Source organism: Cygnus olor, chromosome 2 (genome assembly GCF_009769625.2).
Source record: "Cygnus olor isolate bCygOlo1 chromosome 2, bCygOlo1.pri.v2, whole genome shotgun sequence".
In the NCBI taxonomy this organism is placed as follows: Eukaryota; Metazoa; Chordata; class Aves; order Anseriformes; family Anatidae; genus Cygnus; species Cygnus olor.
The window spans coordinates 39055305-39072154 of NC_049170.1; the positions used below are offsets into that span (position 1 = coordinate 39055305).

At 35.7% G+C, this 16850-nt stretch overlaps 1 protein-coding gene across 1 annotated transcript in view; it reads left to right on the forward strand.

The window, feature by feature from the left end:
• Positions 1 to 16850, forward strand: part of KCNH8 (potassium voltage-gated channel subfamily H member 8) — a 192288-nt gene that overhangs the window by 134329 nt on the left and 41109 nt on the right. The window contains exon 8 of the mRNA XM_040550428.1: positions 52 to 259. Coding sequence (XP_040406362.1) covers positions 52 to 259 — 208 coding nt within the window. The remainder of the gene's footprint in view (positions 1 to 51; positions 260 to 16850) is intronic.

Genomic DNA, 16850 nt, shown 5'->3' on the forward strand with positions numbered 1-16850 from the left:
TGTGATAGAAGTCAAGAGCTGACAAGTTGTTTTCTCTGTTTTATCTCCTAGGTTTCTCTTGTCCACCTCCTAAAGACAGTGCGGTTGCTCCGCCTCTTGCGTCTTCTTCAGAAGTTGGATCGTTACTCCCAGCACAGCACAATTGTTCTCACACTTCTCATGTCCATGTTTGCCTTGCTTGCTCACTGGATGGCTTGCATTTGGTATGTCATTGGGAAAAGGGAGATGGAACAGAATAACCCCCTTACCTGGGACATTGGTAAGTTATTCTTTCCACCATATACATATATACATGCGTATGTGTGTGTAAGTGTACAAAAATATACATATAAACCATTCAGTGTTTCTTGCCTTTTTTAACCATATACAATTATTTAATGCTGGTTTTAGAGAAAAGGAATTGCTTAAATCCCATAATTTTTAGTTAGCAGGTTGTACACTGAATGTACATATTTCTTTAAAGTTAACTATCAAACAAGTAAAGGACAGAAATTTGCACTAAAAATGTTGGAGTCTGTATCAAGTCATATAAATTCAATGCAATTTGTGTTTCTCAAGATTTTGAAAATTTGATTCCTAAGTAGTCTTCTCTAAATTTATAGACTGAAAAGTGAATTTCTATCTACTTCGATAAGAAAAAATAATTCTCCTTTAATCTCTAAATACTATGTGTTTGAGCTTTGGCATAAGTCTTTCTTTGGCATACTTTTAAATGATCGGTTTTAAGCAGGGAGGAGGAGCAATGGGGGGTGGAACCTTCTCCTTCCTTCCTTTTTTCCTTCCTTCCTTCTGGTCACTAGCTCTTTTAAACGTCCACTGAATGAGTTGTCCAAATTACATGTGGCTAAATGGTAACAAAAACATTCAATAAGAAAAAACAGTCTATGGGCAATTTCTAACTGAAGAGATTGGTGCTCTGAATTTCAGATCAGCCTGGAAAAGAGGGTTAAAATGGAAAGAAGATGGAAAAAGTGGAAAACAATTAGATTTTTTAAAGTGTTTCCATGTTTAGGAAAATGAGGATCTAGATAGGAAAGAGCTAAACAGATGGTGTAGCACAGTAGAACACAAAGTTTATTCTGTTTTTGCAAATTAGACAATTTATTAGCAGAGATTCCCTCAAGCATACTGATTATTCTTTACTGTACAGTGAAAACAGATAGGCCCTGAAATGTATTCAAGATAAAAAATCCCTTCGGAAATATTGTTTAGCTGATTTAGCTGTGGTATTTTTGCACAGACGACAAGGTGTTTGGCAATGGATAGATGGTATTGGACCTGTCAAGTTACATTCAGGGTTTAGTTTCCAACCCACACTTCTTTCTGTTTTCTTTGAGTATTCCAGATTTACTCTTTAGATTCTAAACTTTTTATTTGTTTATTTAATTTTGTTTAATTTTTATTGTTATTTCTAAGGGTTGTATTCCTTTGTGATATTGCAATGGGAAAACAATATACTTTATATAGGAACCTTATATAGGGTCATTTGACTTTACTGTGGAGATATATCTTTTACTGTATTTTTCAGATGGCATATCAATATTATGCATCCCTTTTTCTCCCTTTTTCTTCTGGGTCCTTCTGCTTTCTGTTTTTTAATTTTACTTGTATTTACCTTTCACCTAAAATCTATAATGTGTTAACTGAAGCAGGAGATGAAAGAAGGCCAGTGATAAAATCAACTGGGAGGAGAAAACCCTGCTAGTTTTCCTTAGGCTTTTAAATACTAAAAACGTAATTAAAAGTGTGTGAATAATTTAGATTATATAAGTTACCTGTAAGAGGAACAGAGTGAATATGCGATTGTTTCATAAACAAACAATATCTGATGGTGAGACAGTTTCCTAGAAGGAAAAATGTTTGTTGGGGAAATGATGCAAACACCTCTGGCCAAAGGCTCATGAGGTATATTTGAACATCATTATCTACCATTCTTATCTCCTTTAATTTCTTCCTTCTCTCTTAACCCCATTAAATATCTAATAAAGATACATCTGAAGGGAGAATTACAAGTATGTTAAAAGTGCCTGTCCTCAGAGGAGGTGAGGATGCTGTGCAAGGAAGAGGAAAAAGGAAAGAATGTTCAATAAATCTCTCCAGTTTGCCCATAGCTTACTTTAAGCTTTTTTATTTTTTATTTATTTTCTATTTATTTTTTATTATTATTATTCTAGTTGGTTGTTTATTTCTCTATAAACCTGGTCCGTAACCTGCTGTCGAACACCTCACAGAGGGCAAACCTCTCAAAGAGAAGACTGCACCTGTAGGGGATAATACACAAAGAAAGCCCACTGTGCACAAATTGGTCAAATACTGGTAACAGAAAAACAAATCCAGAAATGATAATGATAATGATAATGATAATGATGATAATGATAATGATGATAATGATAATGATGATGATGATAATAATAATAATAATAATAATAAAAAGAAAGTCTCTCTGATGGGAAGTAGCTGTGAAAAAATATTGTCAGCTTGCGTAGGCCACAAATTATAGCCTATTTCAAAGCATCCATCACAGTCCTAGTGATGAGGATGGGCTGCATCATTGCCTCCCCCTGGGTGGGGCTGCTGGCAGTCCCAACTATCTTTTTAGAACAAAACCTAGTTTATTCAGAACAGAGCCATTTCATGTAAGTCTTATTTGTGTCTCAGTGAAGAATGCTCTAACTGGGTTTCCACACATTTCACATCTTCTAGTGGGCTTCCTAGGAAGGAGTTGCTCCTTAACAACCTCCCACTGGCTTGTCTCACCATGAGACTTGTTTCCTGCAGTCAATGCACCTCCCCATTGCAAGGGTTAGGGCACTTCTTAGCCTCATGCACTCTTAAGCTAAGCCTTCCACCTGGCAAAACTGGCTATTTGTTGAGCTTACAACCTGATTTTGTTTCATTTTTTTTGCCCCAGATGTGTGTTTGTGTATTTTTGTCTGGAAAGCTATTCTATCACCTTCATGGATAGTCTCTGAAATATTTAGATGCTATAAATGTATAATAAAATTATACTACGATGAGTCTTGCAAAGCTCATGCAGTTATTGTGCAGCAAATCAAAGTGATAGTAGTTCCATATCTGTCAGAATGGTTATTTCTGAAGTTAAATATTTATGACTCATGTTTTGTTTTTAAGGGAAACAGTTTTAAAATATTTAAATGTTTAAAAAGTATTGGAAACTGGTTAAAACAAAAAAGATCAGAAAATTCCAGATACCTTGCATAAAGCCATTATTTTGCAAAGACCACTTCAGCATTGATAATTTTTTTATTTAAGATTGTGTATCACATACATGAACTGAAACAAAATATTAAGTAATTCCTTCAGTCAGTGCAAATCCTACTACTCTATGTATGCAAGCTTCTTGCTGATGAAATAGTGAACTTAAATCTTGGCCCTCTGTGCTATAATCTTTGCCACTCTGGTGATACAGAGATGATTATATTAACTAGCCTTTCTTTTACCTTAAGGAAACTTCAAATGACCATTCTACTACACCATTCACACAGCATCTGTGTGGGGGATATATTGAGAGGACGTGATTTAGGGTATAAGTGATTATGCAAATTAAAATGAGATTTTGAGATCATAGTGAATCACAAACAAATAATGCACACAGGAGAAAATGTGCTTCTGGGTATAATAAAGGTAATGATTGTAAGGCACAGAGTATTCTGTTCTCTTGTATGAAGGCTTCAGCTGGAACTTTTTCTAAAATTTTGGATAATGCATAAGAGATTTATTAATGCAGGCAAGGCAGTAGAGTGTGGTCCTTATTCTTTGTTGGCAGGTTTTCATTTTTTAATTTTTGATTTAATTATATTAATATTGAAGCTAGAGGCTCAAGTTTCTGTCAGTAGAGCTTATATAAATTTCATTTCAAGGAGCATTAGGAGGCTCTGTAATTGACATCATTAAAAAATATACAATACAAAAATAACATTCCTCTACTTTTTCATTAAACAGAATATGTCTCCCCCTTGGAAACTATACATTTTATTCTTCACTAGAGTGTCTCAGCCAGTGTCTACCTGAAGAAGTAGTGCCTTGGGTATGGATACTGCAATGCATACAACAGCTGAAATATAGGGACAGGTTTGTTCTAAGAAGGGAAATCCACTCCAAGACTAAAAAGAAAATTATTTTTATGTGTGCATCTATTTTTGAGGAGGAGAGAAAAAAGAAAAAAAGAAAAAAAAAAAGCTCAGAAAGCTTGTGTCACAGATTCAAGACTGAGATCTTGCTAACACTGAAAACCAACATTTTAAACTGTAATGCTGCAACATAGTACTTTGGACCTTGCTGTGCTATCAGATATGCACCATAGCCCAGATCTCACAACATTGACTTTAGTGGGAGTAGCATTTGGTTCTCTGTATCTCTTCCTCTGGCCAATTTAAACAAATGAGGTGCTTAATTTGCATTTGGATTGGGGCAATGGGAGTGATAATGTTCTCCCTACGAAAATATACAGAACAGAAAAGTATATGTGCTTTCTGTGCTTTGTTCTTAGTGGTTGTAATTGTAAGCCTTCCCCCCCCCCCCCCCCTGAAAAAAAGCCATGTTGTGGCAAAATGAGAAAGATGGGGAGGGAGGGCAGGGGGGGATATTATTGATGAACTGCCATGATGAAGTGGCATTGAGTGAGACATTTACTAGTGTTAAAAGCTAGATCTTCAACATCTCTTACATAGCTCTTATGTTGATATTTTAACTGACTATGTGGGGTATTTGGAAGATATTCACTGTGGACACAGCCTTGAGGTGCTAGAGATCTTTACCTCAGCAAGTTTTTCCTCCTCAGAAAGCAGTCACTTTTTGTGCAGCAGCTTAACTCTTATATCCGATAAAAACATGTCTGATAAAAAGCTTTGTTAAATTATTTGCTATTATATTCCATGTTGTTCTCCTCACTTGTTCTTGTGGGTGAAACAGATGTTACCATGACACATGGCACGATTTTCAGCCATCTGTAAAAATAAGATTAATTTTCAGTTAACAAACACAGAACAGAGGCTCGACTGCGTTGAGGTTCCTGACTGATCCTACCACTGTAATTCCTTTGACTTCAATGCACTGGTGTTCATTTCTGTATGTTTAACAATTATCAGATTAAGGCATAGATAAGGGTCTTTATTGTATATCTGTGGTTTTGAATTATTATATGCAATTCCCTTTCAAATTCTTATCAAATATAAGAAAAGACTTTTAGATCTGTCTCTATAAGAAACAGATTATATTGAAAACGTTTCCTCAATGCTAAAAGCATTCATTCTGTGAGAACCATATGAGCTGTTGAAACTCACCTGTCTTGAGTATAGTGAGAAGATTAGGAGAAGGCCAAGAGTCAGGAGCCTGCTTCCCGTAGACAGTCAAAGCTGTCAGGTATAATTTGTGTAGCTGTCTTGCAAAAATTCCTTGCTGACCACCAGAAATTCATCTGCAACTTTCTGTTATTCCACCCACAGTATCACTTATAACATCCAGACTATGGAGGGGTTGTTATTAGAGCACAAATAAATAAATAAATAAATAAATAAATAATAAATAACCCATACTTTTGTACAAAATCAAGTATGTTTACTTTGGGAGAAGCTTTAAAAACAGGTCTTTAAACAGCATTCTTCACTTATTTACATCTATTTCCATAGAATACCTCCATTCTCATTTCAGGTTTTTATTCTTTTTATATCTAAGACTCTTGGCTAAAAATCTGTATTCTAGAATAAAATATTGGGTTAGCTTCACTGCTCCAAACACACACATTCATCAGGTTAGAAATGGCATGTGTAGATTTATGAATCCTTGCAGGGAAAAATGAACTTTATGCTGACTGAATTGCAAAGGACATCATTCACAAGCCATGATCAGTTGTTCATCTCAATCTCCCATCTCTGTACCTGAATGTTTGATTTTAATCTTTTCATCTGCTTCATTATGTTTTTGATTACTGGTATTTTTAATATTTTGTTGTCAGCAATAACAGAATCTATTACTTTGGAACTCTAGTCCTTTCTAATTTTTAAGAGGTGGCTTTAAGAAAAGGAATAAAAGATACAGTTGTATCTTGCATAAGTGCTGACATTTTCAGTTTAGTAAAATGAATTATAATGCTATATAACCTGGGAAAACTGTACTGAAGGTCCTTTTTTTGTGTGTGTGGAATATACATACATCTGTTTGTCTGTCTATTTTGGATACCAGGAGGAGTGAATTAATCTGGCTGAAAATTAATTTCTAATTAATATATGAAGGAAATGGTTGATGGCTGCCAATCTTGTGAAGTATTCTGGGCCATCAGTGTCTTAGAGACTCAGTCTCTAAATTTGGGTTATTTCTTGCAGAACTTTCATAGAATAATTAGTCTGTGGATTGTGTTACATAACTAATGAATATATTAATTGGATAAAGCAAGACAACTACTTTGAAGCCATGACAATTTTCAAAGCACCCATCTCACAAATAATTACAAACTGCATTTATTACATTGTATATTATTTGAAAACAAACAAACAAAAACAAGGAAGTACCACAATATTGAAGTATTTACCAGTGATAAAATAGCCTAACACAGTTGAAAAAGAAATATGAAAGGAGAATGCCTTTCTCCTCTTCTAAGAACTAAAATAGTTTAATTATAATCATGAAGAAATTATAGTGAATAAATGCATTTAATCATTTCAAAACAACTTTGAAATATTTCTTTAAATTGTGATAAATACCTAAATAATTAAAATAATTCCAGTGTAGAATGCTAGATTTGAGACATGATTCGAAGAAACTTATGGTAAGAAATATTTATGAAAGAAATCTTTTTCTTTTATCTGATTGTTTTACACTTTGGAATAAATATGAGCAGAGGCTGATTTTGTTTTGTTTTGTTTTGTTTGTTTGTTTGTTTTGTTTTTGTTGTTTTGTTTTTTTTTTTTTACTTGTTTGTCAGCCTTTTAGAATAGACACAGAGAAATTTAACTGCCACAAATAGGTTTATACTCACACTTGTAATCACCTCACCATATGCTGGAAATTCATGTGGAAACACATTCTGTGCAAGGTGAGGACCTACCTATATAGGTCTCATAAAGGCTTATCTGAAAATGTGGCCCTACTTTTCTGCCTGCTTTATAAGTAATATATACATTTTAGGAAAGTTTTTGTTTGTTTGTTTTAAATTAACAAACATCCCACATTTCAGACCTATGTATGCCACACCTTGTCAGGATTTACAATATAAATTTAAATTTAAAAATAACCTTAAATCTAATTTTGTGGAAATCATTCAATTTTGCATTTGAAAACCCAAAACATTCTGTGTTTGACAGAGCTGTGGCAAGCCAAAGTATCATTTGTTGAACTGAACTGAAACATTTCCTTTGTGTTAAGTTTAACATTAATTTGTATCTCAGCTGCTTTGAGTCTTAGTCAGTTTTATTCTGTCATTCTTCCCTGCTGTTCTTTTCTACAGGCTCAGTTCCTTGATTAAGCTACATTTTCCTTTACATACCGTACCTTGCCTTCTGATTGAACCATTCTAGTAATTACAAAATACCCCAGGACTGACATACCGCATTGGATTTGCAGTCCAGACAAGATAGGGATGAAAGTACCTCATTAAAAGGATTGTGAGGTTTTTGTGTATTCAGTAATACAATTCCAAGGTTTTGTACCTAGGACAAAAATTTTGAACAATTTTTAAGTGAAAAGTAAAAATCTGGTGTGTGGATGAAGCCCCTGAGGTTTGACAAAGTTGAAAATGTTCTGCTGTGTCTAACTGCAGATTACCTACATATAGTTCATTAATTCCACAAAACATTTTTTATCTCAGTGGAAAAACTGTATCTGGACCAATTTCTCCAAGTGTAATAGAAATTTCAGTGCCATGTACAGGGGGAAAATCTGCTTAGTATACACCCAATGAGGGAATAGTCCCAAGAGGTAAAGTAAAACCATGATCTTTCCACACAGCTTCTGTAACAGAAACATTGTAGAGTGTAATTTCTTGAAAGTTGCAAATATTCTGTATAAAAACCTTGCTCAGTCAATCATTACATCAGACTCTTTATGCTTAAATGCTGTACATTTGATCATAGAGTTTTGGCTGGAAAGAACCCCTGGGGTTTAGCTAGTTCAGCTAGCTGGCTGAAGTAGGACTATCATCAGCAATTAATCAAAACAATTCCACTCAAATCATGAAAGCTAGCAAGAATGGAGACTCCTCCGTCTCCTTTGGACATCTTGTTCTGGGATTACACTACACTTCATGGAGAACTTTTGTACTACTTTGCTAAAACATTAGTGTATATTACTCATTGCTGGAGTAGGATGTTTTGTTAAAATTTCTCAGAAGTTACTACCTCTGGTTTCAAAGACCATGGTCAAGTTGTTAAAATTAGTATGTCTCAATCCAATTTAAAAACGGGAAGTCTTCTCAATTATCTTTTGAAACATTTTCAGCAGCTGCATTTTGTTTGAGTGGACTGCCTCTTTCAGCCACATCATTTAGGTAGAGACCCTTGGGTTTTAGAATGTCATATTTTATTCCATAGTGATCCCATAATGCCTGCTATATTTTTTCCTTCTACAGTGCAAACATTCATTACATTTTTAATCTAGAAAAGTCATTTATGTGTCATTATGTTTATTCCTACTTTCTATTTATCTATCCTTCCTTCAGCAGAGCAACAGTTTGATGAAAGAAGGGTTTTCCTGTTACCAGAGTAGAAAATAATTTCCATATAAAAAATGAAGAAATGATTCAAGACTCTTTTGTTTCCAGACTCTCTTTCATTTTCACTGACCTTGGAAATATTCATGCTTCTTTTGTACCTTTGGTTGACAAAGTTTGAGGTGAGCTAGTAACTACTTTCAGGAAAAAAAAAAAAAAAAAAAGAAAAAAAAGATTGTGAGGTCATGGCATTCTATATTCTATAAAATTTTACACAAGCCAGATTCTGTAAAATAATTATACCTAATTATACTAAATCATTTTTCATTGTCAAATCTACGATAACTATAGATAAAAATGCCAACAAGTAGGATTATATCACACCCTTCAAAATGACTTCTCAGATCTGTAGATATGGATGTTTTATTCTCAGAACTGCTGTCACTTTAAACGCATGGAGTGCTTTCCTATTGACACGCTAGCTTTCTTGTTTTGCTGTGATGTTAAGATATACCATTGAAGTGAGATACCCCCTGTTGTAGATTCTCCCTCACAAAAGCTCACTGTAGTTGAATCTCAACTTGCTTCATTCAAATGATATGCAGAAAAAATCATATCAAAAAAAATGTTACTTAGGTTATCGATTCAAGGATTAGAAGATTAAGAGAAGGCAAGAGTAAATGAAGGATTTCTGTGTAACACTAGTTGATATGTAAAACAATAGAAACATTACTGTGTGTTAATTTAATGTAGTGTTTATAATATGACTGCCTGGTTAGGGCAGCATTGTTTCAAAGAAAGCAATGGAATGGCTCCTTAGGTAAGAATGCAGAAGAAAAGATTTAGATCATATTGTGGAATCTATGAAGCAAGCAAGGATAGGATTGTGGTGAGTGTTAGCATACTTAGCTGTTACCTAACTAGCATGGATGCTATTAGTGTAGAAGACAAGGAGAAATGGAGGTCATGTACACTGTAACAGTCTATAATGACCTGAATTGACCTCTTACTCTCATATCATCCCCTGTGTGATTATGCTGGGTAGCCATATGAAAACTAGCATGGTGATGTTGCAACTCTGAATTAATCCTTTCACTTGTAATTAGACCTACTCAAGGAAATATTTATGTGCTGAGGCATCTGCCCCTGTTTTGTAAAGTTGGGAGGCTGCATTTGAATGGATAGAAGTTGCTGAAAATTGCCTTGATTGCTGGAGTGAGGGAAGTGGCAGGAGTGAGGCAGGGTCAACAATTGTATTAGTTAGCTTTGAGAAGCAGAGATAACTCTTACTGAGGAGTCTAAAAGTAAGCAGTCCTACTCTTGCAGACCACTGGCTAACAGGCAGTATGAGAAAGAGAGTGTAGCACACTTCACTGTTTTTTATAAAATATATGATCTTCTTGTTGCAAATAAGTATCTCTTTGTTTTACAAAGATTTTAAGGTATAGATTACCTCTGTCATTGCCTCCAGGAGAGTCTATTTACAGATTCTGTTTCAGGAGTGAGTATATTAAACTCACTGTTAGGAACAAGAAATTGCCATATAAATGAAGTGCTGAAAGACTCTAGCTTGAGTTTCTTTGGTGGTGAGAACTGAGCAGAGGAGAACATCAGGGCAGAGGTGAAATTAATTTACCAACTATGATAAGAATTATATAATTAGACTATGCCACACTGCATACATGTAGATCCACAATTTTGCTGGCAGCTTTAAAACTGATGCTCTTTAAGGTTTTTGTTTGTTTGTTTGTTTGTTTTGGGGGGTATTTTTTTCATATTTTGATAACAAATGTTTCATTTTAGTGTGATTCGTATTGCCTTAAGGAGGAGGGTAATAATTTCTTAAAAGAAAGAGGAACATATCATCTGTAGTATCTCTAACCTTTTTCTTCAAAAATTGGACTCTGAACATATAAAACTGCAAAGCAGGTTCCTAACACTTCAGCTGACAGCATAAAAAAGTGTCAGAACCGTTAATTTTATTGGAACAGCATCTGGGATCCTAGTTATGGGTCAGGACCCTCTCGTCTCCATTGCTCAATTAACACAGAATAGAAAGGCTGCTCTTGCTCAGAAGGGTATTAAATTCTAAATATGAGATAAGAAAAGCTCTAACAGATGGGTACAGACTGATGGAGCACAGGGAAGCAAAGAGGGCATATATAAACATGCTCTTTTCACTGAGTGAACTAAAAGCACTAACATTTCTAATTCCACACTTAGCTGCAAAGTGTTTGATAGCCTGGAAAATGACAGTAGCATCCACTTTGCCTAAGGAACAGCAATGTTAAATGCTGAGACTCTTTGAGAAGTAGATGATTTACAAATTATTTATATATTTCCAATGATAGAGTTGTAATTTTATTTCTTAAATTATCTATATGTTTAGCCTTGCATGTTTTACCTATAACCTAAAAATTAAGTGAACATTATATGAGATGACAAAAAAAAGAGTTAATTTGCTTATGTTGTTAATTTATTTTAGTTTATAACAAACTTTTTTCTTGCTTAACAAGCATAATTAAGAATAAAGTCATTTGTCTTCACTGCAAATAAATCAATGCCATCAGAGCTATTTCCACACACTTTGCTGGTTACAAAAAAAAAAAAAAGTTTCATTAAAATATAACTGACTGTCACAAAAGTGGATATTGCAGACATCCCCACTTGATCTTTTCAATGAAGTGTGGAAGAGGAAAAAAACACTGGCTTGCAAAAGCAAGAAGGATATAAATCTCCCATGTATCTAAATTTAGCCATCTGACGAATTACTGTAGAGAAGATCTGTGCATGCTTACCACAGAGAAGAGTATCCAGTGTGTTTCTTTTCTACATTTATCTACTTGATAAATGAGACTGAGCAACTTATGTCCTAGTTCTACAGGAATGCAGGTGCACTTACCTTTTACACTGGAGATTATATGCAACAGTAAGCAAAAATGTTTAGAGTAATATGAAATATCAAGGGAAATGTGTTCTTTGCAAATCTGCTTAGTTAGATCTTAAAACAGAACCTTATGTGTAATAGAGTCAGGTCTTGGAATAAACACATCTCTACTGTAAAGGAAATATTTATATTTGTGTTATACTAGGAGACTGTAGCAAAGGTGTATTGGAGGGTTCCTCAGCATCATGAACAAAAGATCTGTCTAACTCTCTGGATTGTTTATTCATCTACAGAATATCAGTTGAGTGCCCCAGAGACACATTCTGCAGCCTTATGTGGCAGCAGAGTAGTAACACAGCTTGAGGTTATACGGACAAGCCATCCAAAGCCTGCCCAGTCAGCCTCAGGGACAGACCACCAAACAGGGCAAGCTCATAAATCCAGTTCCCATTCCACATGACAATGGTCCTGGAGGAAAAGTCTGGTATTAACCTTTAGGGTTATGCAGAGCACCAACTAACTCTTTGGAGACTGTCTTGGAGCTCCACTCAAAAAGACTTGTCTCCACCCATCCCAGTCCCATCTCTTCTGTCATCTTTCACCAGAATGCACTATAGCTGTAGACATGAAATAACTTCTTTGGAAAGAGAGTTTTTATCCACACGTTGAAGGAAAAATGTAAGTAGCTAATTCACATGAACTATCTATATTTTTCACCTTAAGAAATATCTGAGGCTCTGACTGTGGTACTGTGTCTAGACTGGTCCTCAGGAGATTGTCTAGACAAACAAAAGTGCAGAAAAAGAGCAAAACTTTATTTTGCAGTCAAAATAAGTTAGGATTTCATCATCTAGTAACGTTAATGTTTAATGCAAGCACATGATGAAGTTTTGTAAAGAATCTGGGGCTTGAAATGTGTGCAGCTGTTGGTAATTCAGGTACACTGTGCTCTGTGCAGTGTTTACATAGCATTTTGCATTAGGTGGAAAAGCTACAGAACTTCAGCCTGTTCTTGCTTGACTAAACAAGTATTTTTTAAAAGGTGTCTTTCCAACAGTGTTTTTTACAAAATGCTAGTATTACAAGCATTGTAAATCAGGCCTATTTCTTTATCAATTACAAGCTATGAATGTGACCTGGAGTGATCAACCAGAGGAACTTTGGAAATAGTAGTATAATCCATGAACACGTTGTAGTACTTTCATTGGGCTGAATTAAAGGCTCCTCTTGGATAAAAAGTCTCTCTCCTTGCACCTGTGGCTTTCTTAAATGAAAATATTAATTATTTAATGGACCAAACCTTGCTGATGACTAGAGATGAAATGGATGAAATGCTTCCCACGGAGGAATTTTGCCAGTATTCCCAAAGGCACATCAATTTTATCACAAGGATATATAAATTTTACTTTCTTACTATAAGCAATGATATTTGCAGCCTTCTCACAGTCAATTTAGAGTTGAGTTTTGTCAAATAATTAAAACTTAATTGTCATTTTTTTTTGGCACTTCTATGGGCTCAGCTGTGTTTTTGTTGTTATTAGCGATATTACAATTAGATCTTAGGCTTGTTGTTTGCTTTTTGTGTTTTTGGTTTTTTTTAATCCCTTGATTGAGCACCTCTTCATCCTGAAACTACTGAGTTCATTGAATATTTATTGCACCATGAAAGCTTCATTTTCAGTGAGTACAACGGTCAATATCTTGTTATGACTTTGTCTAGTTACATGAGTTAAAGCTCTACAAAATGTAATTGTTTGTACAATAGCTTCTAAGCATATATTCAATTAGAAATACAACAGCCAATTTATTTACAAAGAGTATTAGTCAGCCTTACAAAAGAATTCCATAGGATGTCACTTTTCAAATTAAATTCATTTTCAGTAGACCTGACAAAGGTTAAGCTTGTATCTAAAAATGCTGCTACCAGAGGGAGTACACATTTAGTTTGGAAAGCTGCTTGGGTTTCAGAAGCCTAAAACATCTGTCTCATTGCATGTTTCCTGATTGTTTAAAAACTTTTCGTAAGGTTCTAGGGAAAGAGATGGCTTTCTCTAGACCAGAGTCGAAGAAAAAACACCAGTCAATATATCTGCTAAGGGTAAATTTGAGGCAGGCATTTCAAAAGGGACCAGATGCTTTCAACTGAAGAAATTAATGTATCTTGAGTCTGTAAGCTTTATGAAACAATAGAGCATACATGGGCCCTCTATTTTCATCTTCATTTTTCTTTTCTGACTGCTCAGTGTCCAAGTTCAAACTTTCTCTTGGTGATGGCATAGATGATAAAATCAATGGTAAAATTCCCAAAGCCTAGCAGAGTATTATAACTTCATCTGACATATCTGCAAATCCAGTGTTTGTTTTTTGTTATTATTATTATTATTTGGTCCATAATAAATCACAGAATCACAGAATTGTAGGGGTTGGAAGGGACCTCAAGAGATCATCAGGTCCAAACCCCCTGCCAAAACTGGTTCCCTAGAGCAAATTGCACAGGTAGGCCTCCAGACGGCTCTTGAATATCTCCAGAGAAGGAGACTCCACAACGTCCCTGGGCAGCCTGTTTCAGTGCTCCGTCACCCTCACTGTGAAGAAGTTCTTCCGCATATTGGAGCGGAACTTCCTGTGCTCCAATTGTGGCCATTTCCCCTTGGCCTGTCCCCAAAAACCACTGAAAAGAGGTTGGCTGTATCCCTTTGTCTCCCACACTTCATGTATTTATAAACATTTATGAGATGTTTTTGATAAAGAAATGAGATAGATGCAAAGATATGTCCCAGATATCAGCATTATTAGGAACATATTTTGTCTTGGATTTTGGCTCATGTCCATCTCTTACATCATCTATTAATTTGGGAAAGATGTAATAAAGATTCTATCCAGAATTCTATCTGCAATAGGAGTCAAACAACATTTTTATTGCATCTATCTGTTCCTAGTGTCCACTTAATTTCTAGTATGACAATGACCCTAAAATTTGCTTCTTGTAAATCCCCACGTATTATTTTGGAGAGGAGATATCTTATCAAGTTTCCATTCTGAGAATGGCGTGGTTTTGAAACTCAACTCCATTTTTCTTTTCATTTTGAAACGTTACTTTTATTTTAATTCCCATCATTAACAAGATCCCCAAAACATGCTGTTAATAATTTCACATGGAGACATAAATATGTAAGATTTACATGAATGCACACTATGTTTTGATTTATGCACTATGCTTTAAAGAGATGAACATCTCAGATCAGAAACACGAAATCTTCTTATAAAATTTACCTCTCTCCCCTCTATGGATTTTATCTACTTAATAGAAAGAGATGTAGCATACTTGATAGAAAAAGGGAACTTTTTCCCACTTTGACTGCACGTTAAAGGGATTTCTTGGTGTTTTTTATTATCTGTAATATGGTACTCATCAAGTAAAAGTGTATAAACTTTTATATATATCCACGGAAAATGATCGGTAGTTTCCATTGTGGAAATAACCATGTGTCTTACTTCTGTTGACACTTAGTACACTGAGCCCAGAGGTTAATTATAATCTGCCTTGTACAAGGTTAACATAGTTAACTCTTCACTACCTGAACAAGCTGGTGCAATGTATGCACCAGATCAGTACAAACGATTACGACACAGACATAGCAAAATTGGGGGAAATTTTTAAACAGACATAAATTAGATTTAAAATTATCTTGTTAATGAAGGAAAGGTAATACTACAGACTGTGGAGAGTAGATGCCTTTGCAATGCATTGATATGAAGCACTCATCTCCATACCTGCTGCAGGCATCACATGTCACTTCCCCAGCAGCACAGCTCATACCGGGACACCAGTCCCAAGGTTGCAGAGGATAGTATGCCTTGAATGGCCTTGCATGCCCCTACTGCAAGTAATCCAGCCACAGGCAGTTGAGGTAAAACTACTTCATACAGTCCAAGGTAAATCTATTTCATTTCTATTTCATGTAAAGAATTTCCCTACACAAAATTTGACTACGTAGCTCTGATTGTAGCCGATGTTCCTCTAGTTCTTTCTCTAACTCTTTCTAGTTAAAGAAAAAATATTATAATTCAATCCATTGTAATAAGGAATATACTCCATTAAGACTCATATTTTACACTGAAAATAAAATAAAATAAAATAAAAAAAAATAAACTAAAATAAAATAAAATAAAATAAAATAACATAACATAAAATAAAAACATTTTGATTAAGCTCCTTTGGGCATTACTTTAATAATTACTTTAATCATATTAATCAGAGTCTTTCTTGAGAAAATTAATGTCTTTTACAAGCTCAACCTGGCCACTATAGTTAAGGACAACAAAAAATGTTTTTATAAATATATTAATGGTAAGAGGAGGGACAAGGAGAATCTCCATCCTTTACTGGATGCAGGAGGGAACATGACTACTGAGGATATGGAAAAGGCTAAGGTTCTTAATGCTTTCTTTACATCCATCTTTACTAGTCAGACCACTTATCCTCAGGGTACTCAGCCTCCCAAACTGGAAGTCTGGAATGGGGAGCAGAAGAAACCCCCCACAGTTCAGGTGGAAACAGTTAGAGACCTGCTGCTCCACCTGGACTGTCACAAGTCCATGGGGCCAGATGGGATCCACCCAAGGGTGCTGAGGGAGTTGGCGGATGTGATTGCTGGGCCGCTTTCCATCATCTATCAGCAGTCATGGTCATCCGGAGAGGTCCCGGATGACTAGAGACTTGCTAATGTGACACCCATCTTTAAGAAGGGTTGTAAGGAGGACCCAGAGAACTACAGGCCTGTCAGCCTGACCTCGGTGTCAGGAAAGGTAATGGAACAGGTCATCTTGAATGGAATCATACAGCATATGTGGGACAACCGGGTGATCAGGCCCAGTCAGCATGGGTTCATGAAAAGCAAGTGTGCCCAGGTGGCCAAAAAGGCCAACAGCATTCTGAATTGTATCAGAAATAGTGTAACCAGCAGGACCAGGGAGGTGATCGTCCCCCTGTATTCTGCTCTGGTGAGGCCACACCTTGAGTAGTGTGTTCAGTTTTGGGCCCCTCCCTTCAAAAAAAGACATAGAAGCCCTGGAGTATGTCCAGAGAACTATGAAGCTGGTGAATTCTTATGAGGAGCAGATGATGGAACTGGGGTTGTTTAGTCTGGGAACAGGAGGCTCAGGGGAGACCTTATTGCTCTCTACAGCTACCTGAAAGGAAGGAGTGGGGAGCTGGGTGTCAGCTTCTTCTCGCAGCTAACTAGCAACAGGACTAGAGAGAATGGCCTCAAGTTGTGCCAAGGGAGGTTCAGGTTGGAA